The sequence below is a fragment of the Ursus americanus genome, chromosome 13, assembly GCF_024610735.1.
Source record: "Ursus americanus isolate L20-20 chromosome 13, mUrsAme1.1.p, whole genome shotgun sequence".
NCBI lineage: Eukaryota > Metazoa > Chordata > Mammalia > Carnivora > Ursidae > Ursus > Ursus americanus.
In genome coordinates, this window is record NC_142139.1 from 56,178,461 (window position 1) to 56,202,918 (window position 24,458).

Below are 24,458 nucleotides of genomic sequence, written 5' to 3' on the forward strand. Positions count from 1 at the left end.
TTTCTGATAGCTGAGTAATATTCCATTGTATATATGGACCACAACTTCTTAATCCAGTCATCTGTTGAAGGGCATCTCGGCTCCTTCCATGATTTAGCTATTGTGGACATTGCTGCTATGAACATTGGGGTGCATATGGCCCTTCTCTTCACTACGTCTGTATCTTTGGGGTAAACACCCAGTAGTGCAATGGCTGGATCATAGGGTAGCTCAATTTTTAACTTTTTAAGGGACCTCCACACTGTTTTCCAGAGTGGCTGTACCAACTTGCATTCCCACCAACAATGTAGGAGGGATCCCCTTTCTCCACATCCTCTCCAACAATTGTTGTTTCTTGCCTTGTCAATTTTTGCCATTCTAACTGGCGTAAGGTGGTATCTCAGTGTGGTTTTTTGTTTTTTTGTGTTTTTTTTTTAAAGATTTTATTTATTTATTTGACAGAGATAGAGACAGCCAGCGAGAGAGGGAACACAAGCAGGGGGAGTGGGAGAGAAAGAAGCAGGCTCATAGCAGAAGAGCCTGACGTGGGGCTCGATCCCATATCGCCGGGATCACGCCCTGAGCCAAAGGCAGACGCTTAACCGCTGTGCCACCCAGGCGCCCCTCAGTGTGGTTTTGATTTGAATTTCCCTGATGGCTAATGATTTTGAACATTTTTTCATGTGTCTGTTAGCCATTTGTATGTCATCATTGGAAAAGTGTCTGTTCATATCTTCTGCCCATTTTATGATTTGTTTATTTGTTTCTCGTGTATTGAGTTTGAGGGGTTCTTTGTAGATCTTGGATACCAGTCTTTTATCTGTAGTATCATTTGCAAATATATTCTCCCATTCTGTGGGCTGCCTCTTAGTTTTTTTGACTGTTTCCTTGGCTGTGCAGAAGCTTTTTATCTTGATGAAGTCCCACAAGAAACAGACTCTAAACTATAGAGAACAAACTGGTGGTTACCAGAGCGGGGGTGGGGGGGATGGGTGAAATAGGTGATGGGGATTAAGGAGTGCCCTTGTGATGAGCACCGGGTGACTAAAATAATAACTTTAAAAAAATAAAGAGACAGAGGGAGATTTGATACAGAAGACATTGAGACCAAGATTGGACTGATGCACCAGAAGCCAAGGAATGCCATTAGCCTCCAGAAGCTGAAAGGTATAAGGAACGGATTCTCCTCTAGAAGTTCCAGAGGAGCCTGGCCGTGCTGACACCTTGATTTTGATCCAGTGAAATTGACTTCAGACTTCTGGCCCCCAGAAATGTGAAAGAACAGACACTGGTTTCTATGCATTTTTAAACATTTTGTATACAAATTGTTATGTGGATATTTGTTTTCATTTCTACTGAGTTATACTTGGAGTGGAATTACTAGTCATGTGGTAAGTGTAGAAACTGCCGGACTGTTTTGCAGTTGATTTCAGACTTCTGGCCTCTAGAACTGTGAAAGAAGAAATAAATTTCTGTTGTTTTAAACCACCAAAAAATAGAAAGCTTTCCAAAAAAAAAAAAAAAAGGAGAAGAAGAAGGAGGAGGAGGGGAGGGGAAGGAGGAGGAGAAATGTGAGAAGTAGCATATTATTCAGCCATAATAAAGAAGGAAATCCTGCCATTTGTGACAACATGGATGAACCTTAAAAGCATTATGCTAAGTGAAATAAATCAGGCAGGGATACATATATATGGAATCTATTAAAAAATTGTAGAAATAAAGAACAAATTGGTGGTTGCCAGGATTGGGGGATATAAGGGCGAAGGTGGACAAAAGGTACAAACTTCCAGTTACAAAATAAATAGGTCCTGGAGATGGTGTCTATAGTTAGCAATACTGTATTGGGTATTTGATAGTGTGCATATAGTCAAATAGTTGTAGGAGTGGTTTTTCGTGCAGCAATACATAACCAGAACAATGCACTACCTCAGATTGGGTATAGACACTCCATCTCGTACCATTACGATCACCTGGGCTAGCACGAGTGGTATGACAAAAACTCTGCCACTGCTGGGCCTAGAGGAAGGAAGGATGCCAAGTGCATGGCCCCTGCTTCCACAGGCCATGACCTTCCTACTAGACCTCTAAATATGCTATGTCTTCTTTGTGGAGCCATGTCCTAGCTGCAAGGAAGCTGGTAAAGTATTGGGCATTTTAAGCTTCTAGAGTGAGAGCTACCACCCTCTGTCTCATGAGGTGGAGGATTCTTCAAGCACAAGAAGGGGTTTAGATAGTAAGCTGCCTAGGGGAATGGCAGAAGACCACCACAGCCTGAGCTGCCAACGCCAGAGTGGAGATGGCAGAACAAGCTGCTTTCTGCCAGACTCTGCCAAGAGCACAGGCTCTGTACCACCAAAGAGCGGTGAGAAAGAACCAAGGTTGGAAAGGAGGTGCTTTGCTCTACTGAAGGCATGACTTTAGGGTCATTACACCACACAATTTCATTTGGATCCTGGGACTTTAAGTTAGTACTGAACTTTCTCATTTTGCAGATTCCGTGGATCCTATCATTACCGTGACCCAAGTCCTCCTGTGGTATCCCATCTCAAATTAAAGTCACAGATCTTTAAATTGCTGACCAGGGACTGGGAAATGTGCCTCTTCCTCCCTGTCTTACCTCCTGCTGCTCCCCATCACTAGCTCACACTGGATCCTTGCTGCTCCTGGAACACATCGGGTGCTCTTCTCTCTAGGCATTTTGTACTCATTCCTCCCCCTACCTAGAAATTCCTTGTTCAGATACCACTTTGGCTTGCTCTGTCTATTTCCTCAGCGTTCTGCTCTGATATTACCCTATTATTGAGGCCTTCACATAAAGACCACTACATTTGGACCAGGGATCTATCCCCACCTACACTTCATTTTCTCTTTACCCCGCATTATTATTATTTTTTTGCCTTAGCAAAATAAATAAATAAATAAATAACATAAGAGCTAGGACTTTGCCTTGTTCACTGCTGTGCTTCCAACACCCAGAATGGTACCTAGCATATACATTAGCAGGCATTTAATAACATTTGGTAAATGAATGATTACTGTCATAATTGTCACCATTATTCCATGGTATCATATTTGATTTTGGTGTATTAATATATATTCTTTATATTGTTTTAAAAGAACATGAATAGAGGAGAATGGAGAACAGTACAGCCAACAAACAGGCCAGGGTGTCCTTGATCACTTGGCTCTGGTAGTGTTTGTATATGACCCAGTGAGTTGATAACTTGCTGGTAAGTTATAGGTGTCTTGCATCTGTTAACTTGCTGGTAAGGATAGGTGTGCGGTTACTTGGGTTTAGATACATGAGCATGAACTTTGCAAGGTTTTCATATTGCCTAGAGATGGCAAATGCACAAATCTATCAAACTGACAGACTCAAAGTACCATGTGCATTGACATGAAGATACCAAGAACTCAGCTGTGTTAGCAGAATTTATCTTATCCAAACCTCAGACATGTATCAGCCATCCCTAATCAAGTAAGAAAATTCCCGGAGGCACCACAAATGGAAATGAAAATTGGATTCATGGGTAAATACTTTCATGAATTTGAGATGGACGGATTTAAACAAACTCGAGACAGTCTAATTTGTCGGGATGCTTTTATCAAACGAGGGTAACAGGAACATCACGGGAGATAGGGCCGGTAGTTCTATGGGCTGCAGAACTTGTATTTCTATTCTAAACCACACCATAATTATCATTAGTCATTTATGATAGAAATCAATGATTCCACTTTTCTGACAGTGTTTGCTTGCTGTTCCTAGGAACTGCCTTCTCTCTTCTCTCAAGAGGGCATTTAGAACTTGAAGCTCTTTCCTTTGGCTTGTTTATTGTGTACTGTTCATTTGCAGAGTGGCCACAGTATCCCGTGCCAGTTTGGCAGCCTGAAGAGGGTTCGCTCTCACATTCTCCCAAGAATCAACACTAGCTCTCCGGTGACTTTGAATTCCCTTCCAAACGCTGGCTGTGGCTGGAGAGGCCAAGAACTTTATTCCAATCAGTTCTAGTTTCTATGGCTACGAAAGTCCCCTGAAAGAGTGACAGAAAATAAGGGCAGATTGTTCTCAATTTCTGAATTCACTGATATAAAGTGTTAAAAAAAAAATCCACCCTCTGAATCCATTCTCAAGTTGATTATTCTCTTTCTTTCTTTCCCCCTTCCTTCCTCCTCTTTCTCTCTTCTGCCATTGAGATTACAGCAAATACCACTGGTTGTCACCCAAGTACCATTCATCTGTATTGTCTTCCTTTTTAATAGAACCCCGATTTTGCTCACCCCTCTTAATAGTTGTGGATTTTAGGGGGAGGTTGGCCCTATCACAGGGTATATATTATGGTTGCTGTAGGCTGGTGACTGATTTAAGGATGGGCATTTCACTCCGTGCCAGAAATCAGATGTGAGAGAAAGTCTGCTGGGTGCACTTATGAGAAAGATTTTCCTTCCTTTAAATAAAACAAAATAACAGGAATAAGAAGAAATGCTCCTTTCTTATTTTCCGTTTCCAAAAGGCAAGTATGAAGAGACCATATCTGCAGTTGCTTTTGCTACCTGGATAATCATGAGGGAACCCAGCCGAAGGACTAAGGAGAAAATGGGACTGTTGAAGCCTGGAGAAATCTTAGTACTCAATTATGCTGATGATTTAATCAATCTGGGAAACTCTCCAGAGTTCTTGTTATGTGAGATTAAAAAAAAAAAATCCTAATGCTGTTTAAATCATTTGGAGTTGGGTTTTCTCCTAGGGCAGCCAAAAGCATCCTAACTGAGCCATTTCACTTCTGGTTGTTTGCTCAACATGTTTTTATAATTCCCCTCTCTTCGTTGGTTGGGGGACTTTTGAACAACAATAAGACTTCCTAGGAATTAATAGGTCAAGATACTAAATATGATGAGTCTTTATTTTCAACAGAAGACAAATTATTGATTCTATTTTTAAGTGCTAGAAAATTCAGTGTTATTTGTATTTTATTTTCAATATACAAAAATGCCATTGCATATTCTCATATCACAGCAGGCTATTAAAGTCCTACTGTGTGAGGGAGTCCTGTTACTGGTGGGAGAGATTGTGTTGTGTGAATGGAGGTCTTGGTTCTTGAATTCCCCACAAAAGATTTATGCTCAGATAAAGACAGCCAGAAGAAGGTGGCAAAAACAAAGCAGTTTATTAAGGACAGTACACTCTCAGGAAGGGAGAGCAGCCAGGCCCAGGGGTGGCAACTGCCCTGAGGCTACAGGGGTCTTTTCTTTTTATGTGAGCAGGATCTTGGGTCATGGACAGGGGTGGTCTCTAATGGAGGCTGCTTCCAATCTCTTGCGGGACTCCTCCCAGAGGTCGGGAGGGGGAGTTTTTGACCCTACAAGATTTGTACGGGAACGTCATGGCAGTCTTCCCTCAGGGGAGTAGGAGCTCAAATCACAATACAAATGCATTATAATGAGTCTAGGGGTTACCCAGGGGCAGAGGTGGAAGAGGAGAGCACAGGCTCTGTACCTGTGCCTCTTGGTCTGTTAGCCCCCAGGGTCTTGGGAGCCACAAGGCCAGGACCTTGAGGGGTCTTGGAAGCCACAAAGTCAGAATGTTGTGCCTCCGGTCTTCTAATGTGTCAGCTGTTTATCACTGCTTTTGCCCCTAGCTTGTGTCTAACTAACTACCTACTCTAGCAGTCCAAGGACAAGAAGATATTTAGTAATTCCAAATGTACTGAGAGAAAACATTTCTGCCAAATTGCATGTTTATATGCTCATATATGTCAATTTCGAGGTACTAAAAGGACTTTTTAAAATGATATTAATAATCATAATTGTTCCAAATGTTCTATTTTCTTTATGTTCTCCCGCTATTTCTGCTAATGACACTATAATTCTCTTAGTCATCCAGACTTAAAATTTCCAGTTTATTTTTGGCTCCTCCTACTCTCTTACCCCAGAAACAATCTGTTGCCAAGCCCTCAATAAATGCCGTCTTAGAAATACTCTTATATCTCTTCCATGTGCTCTACTCTCATTGCCACTAACTTAGTTCATCAAAAGCCTTCTGAACTGCTTTGCAGAGTCTCCATGTTCTCTCTATTCTTCTTTCTTTTTTTTTTTTTAATATTGTTTATGTATTTAGAGAGAAAGTGGGGGAGCAGGGGAAGGGCCAAGAGAGAGGGAGAGAGAGAATCTCTCTCTCAGACTCCATGCTGAAAGCAGAGCCCGATGCGGGACTTGATCCCACCAACCTGAGATCATGACCTGAGCCAAAATCCAGAGCCAGAGGCTCAACTCACTGAGCCACCCAGGCACCCCTCATTCTTCTTTCTAAAGCAGAGATCTGTCATGCTTACTTTCTCCCTAGTGTGTCCACATTGCCCAAGAATAAAGTTTGAGCTCTACATGCTGGCATTCAAGGTCCAAAGAGCTGGTTCCAACTGACCTCTCAACTTTCCTTGTCACCGCTGTCCTCTTCACATTCTGTGTTCTAGTCTAAGACAAGGTCCTTTATTGCCCTTTATTGACTTGACCCCTCATCTCACATTGAGTTTCTTATCTTCATCTGTTCAAATCCTAACTTCCCGTCACAGGTTATCTGAAACTACCTTTTTCTGGGGCGCCTGGGTAGCGCAGCGGTTAAGCGTCTGCCTTCGGCTCAGGGCGTGATCCCAGCGTTCTGGGTTCGAGCCCCACATCAGGCTCCTCCGCTATGAGCCTGCTTCTTCCTCTCCCACTCCCCCTGCTTGTGTTCCCTCTCTCGCTGGCTGTCTCTGTCTCTGTCAAATAAATAAATAAAATCTTTAAAAAAAAAAAAAGAAACTACCTTTTTCTTTATAAAGATCTCTTGATTTCTCCCAGTCAAAACTATTATGCTCTTCATCCTTTGGATTTTACTGGGATTTCATCTCTCTATTAATGAAGGTATTTATTACTTTTTAACCATCTATTATAATTATTTATTATATATCTTATATCCTTTCTAAAAAGGTAAAGTTCTTGAGGACAGGAACCAGATCTTGTTCATTTTTGTGTTCATCTTGGAGCCTGGTGTTTCCTTGATTGTAACAAATACCCAATAAATAGAGTTGAATTACTAAAGAGTGACCAGTTTCCTGTTTAATCCTTTTCATATCACCATCTGATCAATTAAAATGTAATAAAATTTTGGAAAAAAGGGAAATTATTTGGTTCAGACGGTCAGTAATGGACCACATGAGGGAGAATTCTTTAAGAGCAATGAATTCAGGGGCGCCTGGGTGGCTCAGTCGTTAAGCATCTGCCTTCAGCTCAGGGCGTGATCCCAGCGCTCTGGGATTGAGCCCCACATCAGGCTCCTCCACTGGAGCCTGCTTCTTCCTCTCCCTCTCCCCCTGCTTGTGTTCCCTCTCTCGCTGGCTGTCTCTCTCTCTCTCTGTCAAATAAATAAATAAAATCTTTAAAAAAAAAAAGAGCAATGAATTCAGAATTATATTAACTACAAACAGGATAGATAACTTAGTTTTTTATTTCAGAAATATTCTTAATCTGGAAGAGAGTTTGAATAACACATATGCTTTAGCACTATTCTCCAAATTTATGAGTACTTTTTGGTCTTTCATCTGAAGATTATTACTTGAATTTTACAAAAAGGTAGTTGTTTTGTTTTACTGGAAAACACCACTTTTCAGTGAGTCAAGAGTCATATGCATCAATATCAAGATGAAGGATACTTTTATTTAAAAAAAAATGGGGGCACCTGGGTGGCTCAGTCAGTTAAACATCTGCCTTCAACTCGGGTCATGATCCCAGGGTGCTGGGATCAAGCCCCCACATCAGGCTTCCTGCTCAGCCGGATGTCTGCTTCTCCCTCTCCCTCTGCCTGCTGCTCTCCCTGCTTGTGCTCTGTCTCTCTGACAAATAAAGTAAAATTTAAAAAAAAAGTTCCTAGTTCTTCCCTAAGCAGACTTTTTGCTTATCAAGGTTAGTGTACTGCATTTCACTTGTAGGTATCATGATGAGATGCATAATTACCTAGTTAACAATTAACACAAGGGAGATTCTATTGAGCTTCTGGAATCTCTAATCTGCTGGCCTGTAGAAAAACAATGCAATGCGTACCCATGCATGGGGGGAATTCTGAGAAATATTTAGGATAATTCTCCACATTTTCTCTCCCTCAATTTTTTCCTGCTGTTTAGCTTAAATTTAATACACAGTGTAAAACAAGTAGACCTAGAGGTTATCAGATCAGAGAAACTATATGGTAAATGCACTCCATTCATTTCCAGTATTGCTTATTGGATAAGAAGATAATGTAACCCAATACCACAGTAGGATTTGTTCTGACTTACTTAGTTTAAGGACAGATTACAAAGAAATCACTTGATAATTGGTAAAATTAAATTCCTGAGTATTTAGCAAGAACAATTAAGATTTTATTTGTACAATATTCTCATAAAAGTAAAAAACAACTGGGCCCACCTTCAATCCGTAGCTGTATCTGACAGTTCCTTTATCAAGTGGTGATAAAGAGGTCAAGTGGAGCTCAGAGAAAATAGGTAGAGAGAAGTGATTTACAAAGAAGGTTCAAAAGGATTTCTACTCTGTCATTAAATAATACCAAGGGTCCAGCCTCTCGTGACTCTGCAAATGCTAGAAAAGAGGATTTACAGTGAGATTGGGCAGACTGATGTTACATAAGAAGGCAGCAGCTGAGCCACCCTGCCAGATGCCAGGTCAGTGGAGCACTCTGGGATCCCAGAACTTTCTCACATTCATGCAGCAGCGATTATGGAACTAGGCCATTCAGGGGAGCGTGAAGAGTGGCCGCAAATGGACTCTAGCAGAAACAAGTTTGGAATCTGGCTGTGAATTCCGCCTTCACTACTGCCTCTAGAATGTTATTAAACTCCAGGATGGAGGGTAGTATTAGAACCAGGACAAAGAACTGGCTTATTTGGTTGTAAGTGTGTTTCTGTCTGGATGGGGCGTCAGGGAAGATGTGAGAGGGAATACGTAGATTTTCATGGTTGCAGTTATCGGTCCCACTGTTGCAAGATCACATGTGTATTGTACTGTGATGTGGTTCTGCCATTCTAAGACCTATCCTTTTGATGATCTATATTTACTGTTTCTGAGAATGACCAGAATGGCTCACATCCCTGTTAGCACTTCTTTTTCTTCCTTGCTTGCCTCTAATGGCCAGCAGGGTGCTGGGTTGTACGTATGCGTGTGTGTGTGCCCATGAACACACATGCAGGTGTGATGGGGGATGTGGGGCACATAGGTACACAAGCAGTTTATCACATAGGGAAGCAGTTCAGGGCCTAATAACGCGAGGCCTCTAAGACAAGTTTGCGCAGTGTCCCAGAGAACAAGGATGAACAATGATGATAATGTTCTAAGTCGTTAATGATGTTCAGGGTGTGGGTCAGTGGAGAGTAGGCTCAAGAAGGAGAGAATGAGAATGAGTTTGTGAGGTCCAGGGATCAGGACAGTAAGGTGGAGTCAGGCGAGCGGAGATAAATTGAGCCTAATCAGTTACGAAGTTTGGAAAGAGTGGTGGAATTAAGAAAATATGCAGCTTATCTTTCAAAGGCCTTTGTAAAATATGGAGGAAGAGTTAACCCACAGCACTGAAAGCAATTCATGTTTGGACTTTTGTCTTAGTGGAGACATATGGTGACCAAGAATGGGTGTAGGGACCAGAGATAATTAAGGCAGGAATATGAGTAAATGCCAATATCTCTTGGAGTTTATTCAGAAGTTGTCTGTGTAAATTTGAGCACCAGGCTACCTGTGAAGCAGCTGGCTAACTTCAAGACAGGAGGAAAACAAAAGTGTTCATTACCCACTGGGGCTGAGGCCAGAGCTGGATAACTGGTCCAACCTGCTGTATAAAAAGACCAAGATGAAGGGGCATAAAAAGATAAGGAGAAACTGGATTTCTCTGGGGAAAGAGGAGGAGGGAGGGAGACAGTGGTGAGTCCTTGAGAAAATGAAGCAGCAGCAAGCTGCAGAAGGCCTCCCCATGAGTGGTGTGGTCCAACGGTGGCTCTTCATGTAGACACTCTGGCATTTGTGTAAAGCGAAATGCATGTGAGCAACACCAGAATGTACAGGCTCGGGATTTCGGAGTCAATATATATATCAGTTGATATATTGTGCTGGCTATGTCTATACTGTCTGCCTTCTCAATCTTGAAATAATCCCCTCACCTAATGTGCCCCATTTTCTTGCTCCTACAATGAGGTCCATGTGCCATGCTGCCCTGTTTGTACCTTGAAAGCAAATCAGGGAAGACAAACACCTTATCATTTAGGTAAGGTAAATTTAAACTCATCAGCTGTTTGGGGATTATTTTTCCATCGGAGCTAGTCTGCCTTGGTGAAGATTTAAGGAGGAGGTAGCACAAGCTCTAGGAACTGGATTCACTAAATTTTGTTTTGGTCCTTTTGAGGTAAAAGAAACCTAGAACAAAACCAGGGCCATCTGAACAGGTAATGTATTAACCTGTTGGGAAGCATGGATTGTCTCTGCCAATATTTGCACTGCAGAAGGGACATGGTTTGATTCTGCTCCTTCCAGTGACTATAAAGTTCTTGCAGAGAACATGACATGTGATGGCATAGAAGTAATTTCAATGTCACAGTTCATTTCTCTTGGATTTGCTGCAGATTTTTAATTGGAGAAAATTGTCTCACCATGACACCACGAGAGTGGACCAAAGACTTTTAAACAGCCCTTTTAAATAGTAGGTTAAAGTGTGAAAGAAGAGAACATGGGAAGAAATTTACAGCTCTATTCTGTTCACAAAAAAAGAAATCTATCCAGCAAAACTGTCCTGAGAACAGTGGAGTCTGTATAAGTATGGTTTTAGGTTCAAAGAGGTTCTTCAAAATGTACTTTTTACCCTTCACTGGGCCCTATAAATGAGGACATTCAATCCAATCCTAATAAATCCTAATTGGCTAGAGGACATATGAGTTTTATTTAATTGACATTTACTAAAGGCCAGTCATCCTCAAGATTCTATAGGAAGCACTGGCACTATGGCGATATGGGCGTGATTCCTGTTTGTATAGCGCTCACAGGCTGAAGAATCTCGTAAGGTCTTGGGAAAATTACTATTTTGCTTTTTTGGAACACAGGAGCATCTATTAAGCTAATCCACCTGTAAGATGGAGGAAGGGTATGTATTGTTACAGAGGGGAGACCAAAGAAAAGCCGTAAGGGTTTTTACCCTGCTTTATCTAACTACTCTGGGGAAAAAAAAAAGAAAAAAGAAAAAAAGACAAGAAATGTTACATACCACCGTGATAAATGACTAGAAACAATTTTGTAAGAGAAAACAGAGCAAAATTCAGGTAGAACAGGATAAAATTGAGCATTATGGTTAGAGTATGGTGTGTAGATTTTGTGTTTAATCCTGGGCTTTAAGTGGAAAATACAGAACAGTAGTGTTATTGAACTGGCAATTGTAAAGATCGTTTTTGAATGTGATTGAAATAAAGCATCCTAATTAATGTATCACACTCAAAATAAACAAGTATTTTAAAGATGGTTTAATGTTGCTACTCAGCTGAAAGTCTGCCCTCCACTATCACTGGGAATATTTTCTTAGAAATGATTTAATAACTTGATTTTTTATAACAGGACACTGCTGATTAGCTTAGAACAAAATGCTTTAAGCACCGAGATTTGTGTCATTGAGGAGAGAACAAGGATTAAAACTAAGGGATTTTTTTGTTTAACTAGAAATTAGATGAGTATTATTTTCCATGATTTTAATGACCAATTTGTATAAGCTAGTACATATACTATTTGCCATATTTTAAAAATTCACTGATCATCTATCTGGGCATGGCTCGTCCTGGGGAACGGTGTGAAATTTTTATTTTTCTCATACTTATTTTTAGTTATTTTTAGTTTTCTCATACTTCCCTTAGGCAACTCCTCTCATACTTCCAAGAGGTCAGCATTCAGCATTTTGGCTGCTCTGGACCTCTATCTAGGTCTGCCATTCTGGAAGTCAACATCATTCTTCTCTACCCTTTCAACGCTCCTCGCCCCCTAAGTGCTCAGATCTCAGCTGGTTGTTAGGTAGAATTATAGGGTTAAACCAATTCCTACTCTGTATTCATGATGCCTGACAGAGGCTAAAAGTGATTACAAGCCTAGGGTATTTGTGTAATAAGAGAAAATGTTACTCTGAAGGAATGAATTTTTCATGATTCCATTTCAGTGGCTTTGAATAAGGACTTTTTAAGACTCAAGTGACTCTGCTTAGGAATCTGCCTCCTGCACGTTCCCTTGAGTTCGGTGGGCAGAGGATCTTTTCCTTTAACAGTGTGGCCAGTTGTTTTGATTTCAATACTTGAGATGGTAACTAGCATTACTGGGGTTTTACTAAAGCCCTTGATGCTTAATGTAACATCAGAATCAATATCTCATTATGGCCTAGGAGCTGGGCATTTAAATTCTAAGTCCTGTCTTATCTAAGAGAAAAGAATACAAGGCTAACAAGACCACCAGTATCACAGAGGTTGCTTGAATCTTTACTCGTGAGTTGCTATCACCCTTAGTTTTGGAATTTCTGGAGTACTGGACATTTTAGATACTGGAGGGACTACTTTTTCTTCCCTTGAGACTTGCAAAGACATATAAAAATCATGCCTTTGTTCAATGTTCAGTGTCTTTTGGCTACAGGAACAGTGTAGGGTGTGGATGGGATGTCCAAGAGTTCCCCCACCAACACACTGTGACCTATTGCTACTTCAGATCCCCTTACTTCTAAAGAGTTTTCTAGAATTTCAAATATATGACTGTCCATTCTTTGTGTTTCAGAAACCACCTCTCTGTAAGTCCTTCATGTAAGTCCTTCAAAAGGGACAGGAAACCAGATATCAAGAAATTGATAAATTTGAACATGGAAAAACACACTTCTTACAATTTGTTCCCCAGACACATTTTAGTTATCTAATTGAGTTTACTGATTTACAATCAATGTGTTCTGGGGTGGGGTGGGGGTAGATGTAGTTGTAAGAGAGCCACACAAGGGATCCTTGTGGTGATGGAATGGTTGGTGGCAGATACATAAAATATACACATCCAAATGAGTACATGTAAACCTGGGAAAATCTGATTAAGACTGGGAATTGTATCAGTGTTGATACCCTAATTGTGATAATGTACTGTAGTTTTGTGAAATGTTACCATTAAGGAGCCCTGGGTAAAGGGTACCTGGGATCTCTCCGTATTATTTTTTTTTAAGATTTTATTTATTTATTTATTTATTTATTTATTTATTTATTTATTTATTTGACAGAGATAGAGACAGCCAGCGAGAGAGGGAACACAAGCAGGGGGAGTGGGAGAGGAAGAAGCAGGCTCATAGCAGAGGAGCCCAATGTGGGGCTCAATCCCATAACACCGGGATCACGCCCTGAGCCGAACGCAGACGCTCAACCGCTGTGCCACCCAGGCGCCCCTCTCCGTATTATTTCTTACAACTGCAAGTGAATCTACAGTTATCTCAAAATAAGCTCTAATTAAAATGTTTAATGTTCTAGGCTCAGAGTATTTAGGAAGATAAAATTTGTACATGCAACACAGAAGCAAACACACATGTTCACAAACAATAGGTACATATATATTTTTGCTACCAATTGGAGACAATTTTTGTTTAGGTAAAGGATTGAATCTAAATTTGGTGTCATAAGGCATAGCCATCCTCTTTAGATCTCATACGAAGAGGACAATCATGACTATAATTTTCCTATCCTGGTGAATGTATATGTTTAATAAAGAAAAATAATTGAAGGTTCATAATTCTATATTTGTATTGATTTTTATATCGAAGTGTTAAAAATATGTTTAAAAAGGCCATCTAAATCCATATATAAGGACTTGGAGGAAATAAGTTGCATGCTTTATGTGTTCCTACATTGTTTTACACTATTCATCCTGTCTTAGTCCTTGTAGGCTGCTACAACAAAAAGACCATGGACTGGGTGGCTTAAACAACAAAGATTTATTTTTTAATCCTGAAGACTGGAAGTACAAGATCAAGGGAGTGGAAACTCAGGGTCTGTTGGGAGCCCAACTCTTGCTGCGTCCTCACATGGCAGAAGGGGTGAGGGAGTTGTGTGGGATCTTTTTTATAAGGGCACTAATCCCATTCATGAGGGCTTCATCCTTCATGACTTAATCCCCTATCAAAGGCCCCACCTCCAAATACCATCACAGTGGGGATTAGGATTTCAACATAGAATGTTAGGTGGACACAAACGTTTGGTCTGTATGTAAGCAAAGCATTATAATGTCTTATTCTTGTGTTATAGCAGAAAGCCTTCCATTTTTAGCTTCAGATAAAGAAAAGCATTTATAGATCATCCAGCTGTTCTGCTTTTTTAATCATACTGTAAATGTCTCTCATTGACTCAAAATGATTGGGACTAAGATGTTTGATTAATAAAGTAGTCTTGCTACTGAGAGTTAGTGAGCTTGTATGAAACAAAGCAATTTCCAATTTCAAAGAACTCACAGAAAGTGCAATATATTTAACTCAATCATATAAAGCTCATTGTGGAATGAGATAAAGTAACAAAATAGTTAACATGATACAAGAATAGCACATATATATTTTTAATTGGGGGGTTAAATTTTTTTCATGATCTGGCAGGGTTTCAGAAATTTATTAATCACAGTAATTACTGTGATGACCAAAAAATTAGGAAAGTTACATTCTGCACATTAAAAATTTTAATGATCACAGATGCTCTACATCAGCTGTTATTTCCCTCCCCTACAAACAGAATGTATTTAAATCATCAGCAATTTCTAAGGTCTTAACACTTTCAAATTTCTTCTTCTTTAGATGAAGACATTTCTACAAAGATGATGCCAAGTCATAATTTTTGTAATGTTTCAGTTTTAAAATAATTTCAAACATAACCAGCATTAAAATTTGCTGCTTTTATGTTAAACCGATGAAGTGTCTATTATGTGGTAGATGAATTTTTTTCATAGAGACTATTCTGTAATCAAGCGTTTTACTTCACACATCATACCTTGGTCCTCTGGCAGAACAGCTGAGGTAATGCTAGCGGGGACGAGTGGGAAACATCATCCGACATTGGGGGGAGCTCTGTACGGCGTGGACAGAGAGTTGTACCACTTCACACACACTTGTCATTTTTTTCCCTTGATGGTTAGAATTAGGAAGCTTCTTACAGCTTTGGAACAACTTTGTTTACCTCACCATTTGCCTAGTTGAAAGAAGTGCAGCCCTAGCAGACACAGTAGTCAATCAGACTTAAAACCAGAGGCACCGAACACTTCAGAGGTCTCCAGTACACATCAGCTTCCTGTGAATCATGAAAAGTTTCAGGAAGTAGGTGCTGTACAGAATTTGCACTGAACAAAAAGTCCCCTAATGTTGTTAGAGTTCTATGTGCAACTGACTTTTCTGCATCGTTCACTGGGACTCCTATTCCATAATGGACTTTAAAACGTGAGTAATTGTAAGGAAACCCACTCCACTGGTAGTGAGAAATTTGTTTTTTGAAAAATTCATATTGCTTTATCAATCTTCATATTATTAGCCTACTCATTAGTTATTTAATAGCTTAGCCAAGTTGTTATTTTACCCTTGGTATTTTTATTTTACCTAATAGCATAAATGCAGTTGGGGCCAGCTCTAATTCAATTGCGATTTAAAAATACCTCAGTAGGCCACCTAACACATACATACACTTCTCTCAGTAGTCAGTTCTAATAGTCCTTCAAAAGTATACTAATATACTGAGGCAATTAATCTGCTGCTTGATTCACTTCTTTCTTCTGGCTGCTGAACCATCCTTTATTTAGCGAACTGCCGCCTTAGAACATCTCAGGGGCTGGGAGGGGGAGCACCTGATTCACCTGACTTCTGCCTCTACCACCCATTGGCAGAAACCATTCACTCAAAAGGGTGTTTGCCACATGGCATGTTAATTAATGTAGCAGCATCAAGAGCACCCCCAATTTTTGTAATCCTATCTTTTACATGAATACATTTACAATTTTAGTTTTGTGTCAACAATAAAAAGGCAATTTTATTGTGGCAAGACTAACTCACACCTTCAGCTTCAGGTAGCTCAAGGACCAGTGTGGTACCACTTTAACAATTTATGACTCAGCACTCAAAACCAACCACAGTGGAATATGCTACCGCAGGAGGTAATGAGCTCCCCATTTATCAGAGATTTTCAAGCCAATCTGAATGACTATTTGTAGGCACATTGGGAAAAAAGATATGTAAATGAGATAACTTCACATTTATTTTCCCAGTCGGTGACTATATGCTTATTTGAAAATCACTCAGATTGACATTAATCCTTACCTAGCTCCTTTGATTAAGGTCTATGGCATTCCAAAACCTGCAAAAAATCGAACAACTCTTTGCTCTGGGTCTGAAAATACATGCCAGTCAAAATTACCTGGTTAGCACAAAACTTTCCTACTTTTTCTCTTTCATGATGACAAAATTGTTAATTTTTCCATGAATGCCAGCATAGTTTTCTTAGACTGCTTTTGGTTTTTTTTTTCTTTTTTTGCTTGGGAGAACCTGGGGATGGTTAGTTATATGCATAGTTTATTGGATAACTCAGCTATTTTATTTGCCTCTTTAATCTACAGTAAATTACTGCCTTTCTGCCCTTTTTGTCTTGCTTTCCCATTTGGTAGTCCCCTTTCTTGTTTTGCTTACATGTCCCACATCTCATCTTATTTGAGAGGGATTCAGCTTTTGAAGCTTAGTGATTGTCAAAGGAACCTCCTTAGCATGTTCTCAGATTTGGCCTGGATTTGGTTGTTGGAAGGAAGGAGATTCCAGAATCTGTTGTTTGGTTGTTGTCTAGGTGGTGTCTAGGCAGATCTATTACTCATACCTTCTGTGGAATGTTCTGAGTATGTGTTTCCTGGCCTTTTTGGATTCTCTACAGAATGCTTGATGTTACATGTTACAAATGATTCCTTGATACAGATAAAAACACACTGCTATATAGTTTGTTAGGATGGAGTTAAGGTTTCTGAATTTGGATAAATTGTGTAGATTTACATAAGAATTATTTTATTTTTCCTTTTTTTCTCCCAAGATATGTCATGGATGCGAAAGGTAAGGAAAAGAATTGGGGACAGATGTCTTACCACTGGAAAGAGTAAATCAGGCCACAATCAAATGCCCTTCAGGTGGGACATGACACATAATCCACACACCTGCGCAAATCCTTTATTAAAGCAACAATCAAAATACAGGATGGAGCACATGTTTTTTCTGTTTTGCTACTATAACATCAACGTAAAAGTTCTTTGTTTATATCTTTAAATTATTTTTAAAAAATGAACATTTATAGTTCACAAAATCAACAGCTTGACATTTCTGCCCAGATAAAGTTTTTCATCTTATATTCCAATTTTAACAAAGGACATCCAGAACTAGAGATATAGCAAGCCAAACATAAATGCAAGCAAGCATCTTCTTTGACCCTAACTCACTGTAAGCAGCTTTATGGTGTCTGACAGATACATTTGAAGGCTTTTATTACTGGTTAAATAAAATCAATTTATGCCAGAATATTCTTAGAACTATTCGTTTTCTATTTTTACATTCTCTAACAGATTCAGTTTTAATTGTGGTATTCTAAGTATTAGCTCCCTTGAAATTGGTATCTCTAAAAAATCTCAAAGATCGTTATCACCCTCAGATGATACTTTCTTGTATAACAGACACACACTCAGTCCTTTGGAAAACATGTTAAGCAATTATGTTTTGATTTTTTTCCCCACCATGATTTGTTTAATCCAAACCTGATTAATCACTGTAGAAACCCTAAAAAAGTCATTAGGAAAATGAACTTTGTTATCTGCTGAGGGATTTTTAAATGAATAGGTGAATGTAAAAATGACTAGTGTCTTGAAGGTATCAGGTACTCAAAATATGTGTGCGAATATACAATGAGATTTGGTAGGTTGAAAGAGTACCAGTAAATTAGTTTAAAAAAGAAAAACAGAAACAGGGATTATAATATTAAGGGAATGTCAAAAGGATCTGTGAAGATAGGTACAGAATAGTAACTGGACTGTGCTGAGTATAAAATAGAGGATCTGAAAGATAAGTTAAATGTCCCATTTTCTTCCCAAATGAAACACTGAGAGGGAATCCCCTGTTAAAACAACCATAGGGTCCGCCATTAAAGGAGTTTTAGCACAGATACAACACTGTATTTCAATCTGTGAATAAAAGGTGTCTGATTTGCCTTTCTAAAACCATGTCTCCAGTGGCCGGGATGGCTGTTTCTATAGTTAAGCTGATTTGTGTTGGCTGCACTACACTGAGAGGGTGCCTGTTCACAACATGCAAATACTCTTTGTGCCTTACATTTTCTTCGTGTGCTGAAGAGTTGAGCAGATACTAGATCACCGATAAATAACAATCTGAGCATTAGACTTCAAACATGTCATCAGTCCATTAAATAATTTACATAGCCATAGTTCAATTCAGTCTTTTCGTCAAATTGCTTTCTTATCTCACCTCGCCCTTCAAAGGGAAACGTAAACAACACAGACCTCTACAGTTAAAAATGAAACAAACAATAAAAAAGGTAAAGGAAGGAAGGGGATTCCAGAATCCGTTGTGTGGGATGTGGGGCCTTTTAGCCTTACTTTTGGAAAAAAAAAAAAAAGGAATGCTCACAAGCATCTGAGACAAATCATTCCGGATGTAATGGCACAATAATGCTTGGGATGGGTGAGAACATTCAGATATTTTTAGAGCAATTTCTATACGTTATATGTCACATTTGGTTCCTAGAGATTTTAGTCAAGTATTAGTATTTCTTTTTGCCGAGTATGATATACAAAAAGATGAGAACAGTAGATGTGCCCTAAAGATATGAAAATATAATATATAAAACAAAACCATTATAAATTACATAGATTTTCAGTATAAAATTGGTTTTTTTTTCCATTTAGAATAAATACCGTCCACATTTACAGGTCAATCTAAGTGAATTAAATATGCACACATATCTGAATCATTGTCAGAATTTCAAGAAAAAAAGTTGTTAGAGATATGTCGCAGAACCCAGAAACTGTTTGATATTGAGAATGACTACATAAGACCCAAAGGACATGGCTTGGGATTTAGTGTTAAGCTTTTAAAACCTCCCAAATGAGCCTGATGTGCACGCGTGCACACAAGCACACACACCTATAGCCATACTTCTATGCATTTCTATGAAGCTGAACAGTTTATCCTTGAAAAATCAGCTGAAAATCACAAGGTCTTTCTGCATTTTGTATTCTAGAAGGAGAGCCTTTCTCATTTCATAAAGAAGCTGTAAGATGGATAGGAAGAGCGCAGAATTTCTGGAAGGAGAAATCTCCATTGTAAGCCAACTTCCTTTCAGGTTGGCTATAATTATATATCAAGAGCTTTTTGATGCCTCAGAAGGGGAAAGTTTGGAAAATCTCTATAATAATCTCCCCAGTCTTAAGAAGCTAAAACCAATCTGGAACATTCTTTGGTCACACATTTCTGCTCCTGCTTCACAAAAAATCTGCTGATTTTACATTTTTAATTCCTAATCAATGTCTCTTAGAATTGATGCCTTCTCCTGTAATTTCCATGTGGAAATCTGCACATGGGTTTGGGTGGAATGAGAACTGAACAGAATGGGGAAAAGTTCACACAGTATCACAAAATGAGCTTAAATCTCTGTTACCGTTTTGGGCATACAGATCCATACTGACAATTTGCTGACCTCCACTTGCTATCAAGTAGACAATATTTATATTCTGAGAGTTGGAGATAAAGTTGTTCTGCAACCCAAATACATAAAATCCTAGTCCAGAGAGCCCATTGGGAGTCATGGTTTCTCCTGACTGCTGGACTACTAGTTGCTTCCCATGACCACCCAAGACATTTTGTAACTAGATGCCAGCAGTTCATTCCTGGCCAAGTGATGTCTGACCAAACTCCATGTCTTATCAGATTGCCTTCCACAATTTATTCCACTATGAATAAAGAAGCCTGTCAGGCCACCCCTAAAACCAAACCCACCACCCTCAGGCTGCAGAGACAGACACATTTTTTGTTAAATCTGGAACACAAAAGCAACCTTCTCCTGTATCCATTTTTGCTCCCAATGTTGTTTTGTCTCTTGCAGTGGGAACCATACCTACCATCTTGGGAGATTACAGACTTTCTAGAAAGCAATAAATGTCTGAGCTAGAAGGGATCCTGTGTCTAATCAAGCACAACCCCCATATTCTACAGATGAAAAAGATTAAACCCTAGAGAGGGGAAGGGAGTTGTCCAAGGTCACTTATCCACATAGTCACAGAGTGAGGACTAAACATCCGGGTCTGCTCTCTCAGTACCAACGATGCCTGTGTAACCTCGTCATGACGTATTACTTGATGTGGCCATGACCTTAAAACAACCTTAAGGTTACTTCCCCTGCTTCTAAGTGAAAATGAAATACCATTCATCTCATCACGATTAAATTTCAACTACAGAAGTGGTCCTAATGATGTTTTGGGAGAGAAGATCCACAACTTGCTTAAAATGCTGATTATTTGAAATCGATCCTCTTTGAGTAAGTCATGCAGCGTAAACAATGTGAGCTGAACCCAGAGAGGAAAGTGAAAATCTCTTAAGTAACTGGAAAGAGAGCAAGCATGATGATATTGGTTTGGTTCTGTGAGAGAGTGAGACCATTTAGATGGTGCTCAGAGCCCATCTGGTCTGCCTCTTCTGACAGGTAAGGAAACTGAGACCCAGACCTGCCCAAAGCCAGGCAGCTTGTTATTGGCACGGTCAGGTAAGGTGCTGGCCTTTGCATAGACTGACTACTTCTTTCCATAACATCATTCAGTTTCACATATAACTGCTTTCTTGTGAGACAAAAATAATTCCACAATCTGGCATGAAATTTGATGACACAGTTCCCTATGCTATTGTTCTAACTTTTCACTCTCCCCTTCAAGACCAACGACTTAGCTCTGTGGTTCACAGAAGTGGACCTGGCTACACAGCTTCACAGATCTTTCTTTTGCTGCCCCAAATCCAGTGTTTGAGTCACCCAATGGCATATGTCCCTGCAAGCCCTTCTGGAAGCCAGTACTCTACAACTGGCTCAGGGATTCATCAATGCCTCTGTCTTTGGAAGCATTGCATTTTCCAGATAAGAATCAGTTTTTGTTTGTAGGATGATGTTACTTAACCATAGAAAGAGCAGTTTTCACAGGTAATATGGATATATTCAACCTTTTACAATCTCCCTCCATACTTCACTTGAGCTCACCAAAAGGCTCTCAGAATTGGACAGGTAAACACATTTTTATTTGGCTATTAAAGTGCTATTCCTGGGCAAAGGTTTTCTCAGTTTCACAATAGCAGCTTCACTGGAAACAAACAAACAAACAAACAAACAAAAGTGATGTATGAAAAGAGGCCCGGGAAGTGACAAAAATAATGAGCCTAGTAACTACTCTGGAACATTACAACTGACTTGTAGAAATCAGCCCTGGTACTAGCGACTGATACCAAAGCCTCTGAGGTACGTGTTTCAGGGGAAAATAAGGACAAAGTGGCTAAGAGGACTAAATGGGAAAGGGCAATTAGTATTACTATAACAACAACAACCACTCCATTATAAAGGAACAGTGACAGGAATTAAAAACTGAGAAGAAAGTGCAACAAACCCATGTACGTGCATTTGCTATTGTAGCAGACCTATAATTTTTTTTTTAAAGGAAAAGCAATGCAGTGTGCATTGGACAGGGCTCTTGAGCTCAGAATATCTTACAGTAATATTCTCTTTGCCAAAAGGGCATCACCCATTAAGGTATTTGGCAGAGAAGAGCCTCTAAAATTCTTATCACGTGGACAGACGCCTTCTGTCCAGTATTATCAATTCTGCACCCTGATGTTTCTCACATCCTTTTCTACTGGGGAAATTCCAGTCACATAATAAACTGCACTCAGGTGTTTCCCCTTTGAAAATGGCATCACTCCTACCTAAGGGATGAGAGTCTCCTGGTAAGGCTTAGCGGCAAGTGCGTACTACATCTGCACTACAAGGAGCAGCCCCTGATTTTCTTGATATGCATAGCTTTTCATAGTCGATATTAGACATGGCTTTCATAAATAATGCAGGTGTTTCTGTCATGCGCCACCTCTGGCTCTGTGGTTTCCAGGTGACCTGGTGGCAGGACTCTATCTAATACCTCAACAGGCGTCGGCTCTTCAGATGTCAGCTCCGTGGATGTTATATCTGTAGAAGGCTCTGCAGTTTCTGGGGAATGTTCAGCGGACGGTTCTGTCTCCTCTTCATCTTTGACTTCGAATTGTACACCCTCGGGGTCATCCACATGATCTTTTTTGGACTGCGGGTGCACAGACACCTTGATGGCAATTTGCTGGGGCTGCTCGTGCAGCGACGAGGCATCCGAGTCCGCGGTGGGCGAGTCACTTCTCTTCAGGGAGTTTGGGATCGTGTAAACCTCATCCCTGTCTGAGGCCTCCTGGCCTTCTGGAGTATGCCGCACAAAATTCTGCCCCTGCTCCTCAAGGCCAACCACTTCCATGATTTCCTCCATGATAGTCCTACAGTTCATAATGAGGGGAGGCAGAGGCACACTCCTGGCAAGCTCTTCAATATAGCGGGCAAACTCCATGGTTTTGAACTGGGTGACTTTGGCAAGCTCTAGAGTTTTGGCTGAGGTGATGATGGGGATCCGCTTGGCAATCTCAAATGCCTTTTGCAGCTTCTCTGCACCTTCTGTCCGAAAGAACTCGTTGATGGCCTTCTCGGTCTTCTTCAGGTGGCTGCTCATCATGCACAGGCGGGTGATGTTGAGGATCATGACGACGGTGAAGGCCACAAGGCAGACGACCATGTAGTAGACGCCCATGTCTCCAGAGGTAAAGATGACTCTCAGGGTCACCGTGTTGTTCACAGTGCCATGGACGTTAGAAGCAACACATGTGTATTTACCTCGGTCTGAAAAAGACACCTTGGTGATGTTCAGGAGGCCGCTGTCGTGCATCTGCCATTTTCCTGTTGGAAGGAAGAGTGGAGAATTCAACCAAGGACATATGGGTCCCATCAAAGTGTCTACAAACTCTCATGTTCCTAAGAACATCTCTTACTACTGCTACCACTGCTTCTACTACTACGAAAGATAATGACAGTGGACATTTACTGTGTGCCGGACAGTGACACGTACTAACTCATTTCATCTTCACAACAACTCTGTGAGGTAGGTACTAATACTAGCTCCATTTCACAGGATGAAGAAACTAAGGCACAGTTAGATTAGACCACCTTCCCAAGGTCACCAGTTTGGAAGGAGTAGAGCTAGCAGATGAACTCAAGCTCAAAAGGCTATACCCTTAACCCCAAAACTGTACTATGTAGTTCCACAGCCTTGTGAAAAATAGGAAAAATAAACCATCTGGAAAATCTTGTGCTCTTGTTAAAGAATTCCGTACACATACCATCTGGTTTTCTAACCTGCCTGTGAGCATGACTCTGTTGCATATATGTTCATTGGGGAGTTTAATGCTTCTCAGAATATAAAGTATTTTAGGATCAACATAAAATCTGGAGTAAGTCAATTAAATTATAATTGTTTACCTGGGCTTCTCATATTTGAGGTTGGAGTTATCCTTGTATGACCTCAGTTAATTAAAACGTAACATGTCATTAATTTGGAGAATTTACAATGAATTGTTTATAGTACTTAGAAGTTACAAGCTAACAATGTGAACATTCAGAGGCTGGCTATGAATTACTATCCATTTGTTTTAGCCTTGCAAATAAATTATAGACCCATCAAGTTGAAAAGAAGCCTCACATAATGGAGAATGCATGTTGATAAATGCAATTCTTATTTCCTTCTCTGGCCTGGAAAGGATCTAGTGTTGCCCTGGCAATGAGGTTCTGAATCAAGAGAAACTCTTTAGTTGGGATTGATTCTTAGTCTGCCTGTGTACCCACATATCAGAAGACCCCTGGGAAACATGATAAGACGTTTGGCTTCCAGGTCTTGGGTCTGAGCCTTTCTGAAATCCTGCTACCTCCCTATATTGTCCTACAGAGAAAGGAGGGTCCAGATCAGACCCCACGAGAGTTCCAAGGAGCAGGCAGGCAGATATTTCTCCATAAAAGCACTTCAGTTCCCTAAGCCAACTGGGGGAACCTCTCCTGCGACATGGGGTAATTTAACATGTAGTTTCCCTTTTAAGTACCTATTATTGACTTGTATTTTTTTTCTTGTTTCTTCCTCTTCTGGCAGTGACTTTTCATTCTATTTAAAAGTCTGATATTTTCCAAAAGCAACAAGCAACATGTTCCCCTCCCACCTTTTTTTAAACTTGTGAGCACCTAAGTGACTGTGGTCTCAAGGGACTATGGAATGAGGCAACAGAGGGCCTTCTTTTTTCCAGGATCTTGTGCTCCAAGGAACATTCT

At 40.1% G+C, this 24,458-nt stretch overlaps 1 protein-coding gene and 1 long non-coding RNA gene across 3 annotated transcripts in view; one reads left to right on the forward strand and one right to left on the reverse strand.

The window, feature by feature from the left end:
• LOC123793159 (uncharacterized) overlaps positions 1 to 22,942 on the forward strand; it is a 215,740-nt gene extending 192,798 nt beyond the window's left edge. For both annotated transcript variants that reach the window (XR_015726527.1, XR_015726528.1), the window contains one exon: positions 22,807 to 22,942. This is a non-coding gene — a long non-coding RNA (uncharacterized LOC123793159). The remainder of the gene's footprint in view (positions 1 to 22,806) is intronic.
• The window catches only part of MFAP3L (microfibril associated protein 3 like), a 38,685-nt gene continuing 31,411 nt past the window's right edge, over positions 17,185 to 24,458 (reverse strand). Inside the window, exon 3 of the mRNA XM_045799435.2 lies at positions 17,185 to 23,042. Coding sequence (XP_045655391.1) covers positions 22,111 to 23,042 — 932 coding nt within the window. The 3' untranslated portion in view covers positions 17,185 to 22,110. The remainder of the gene's footprint in view (positions 23,043 to 24,458) is intronic.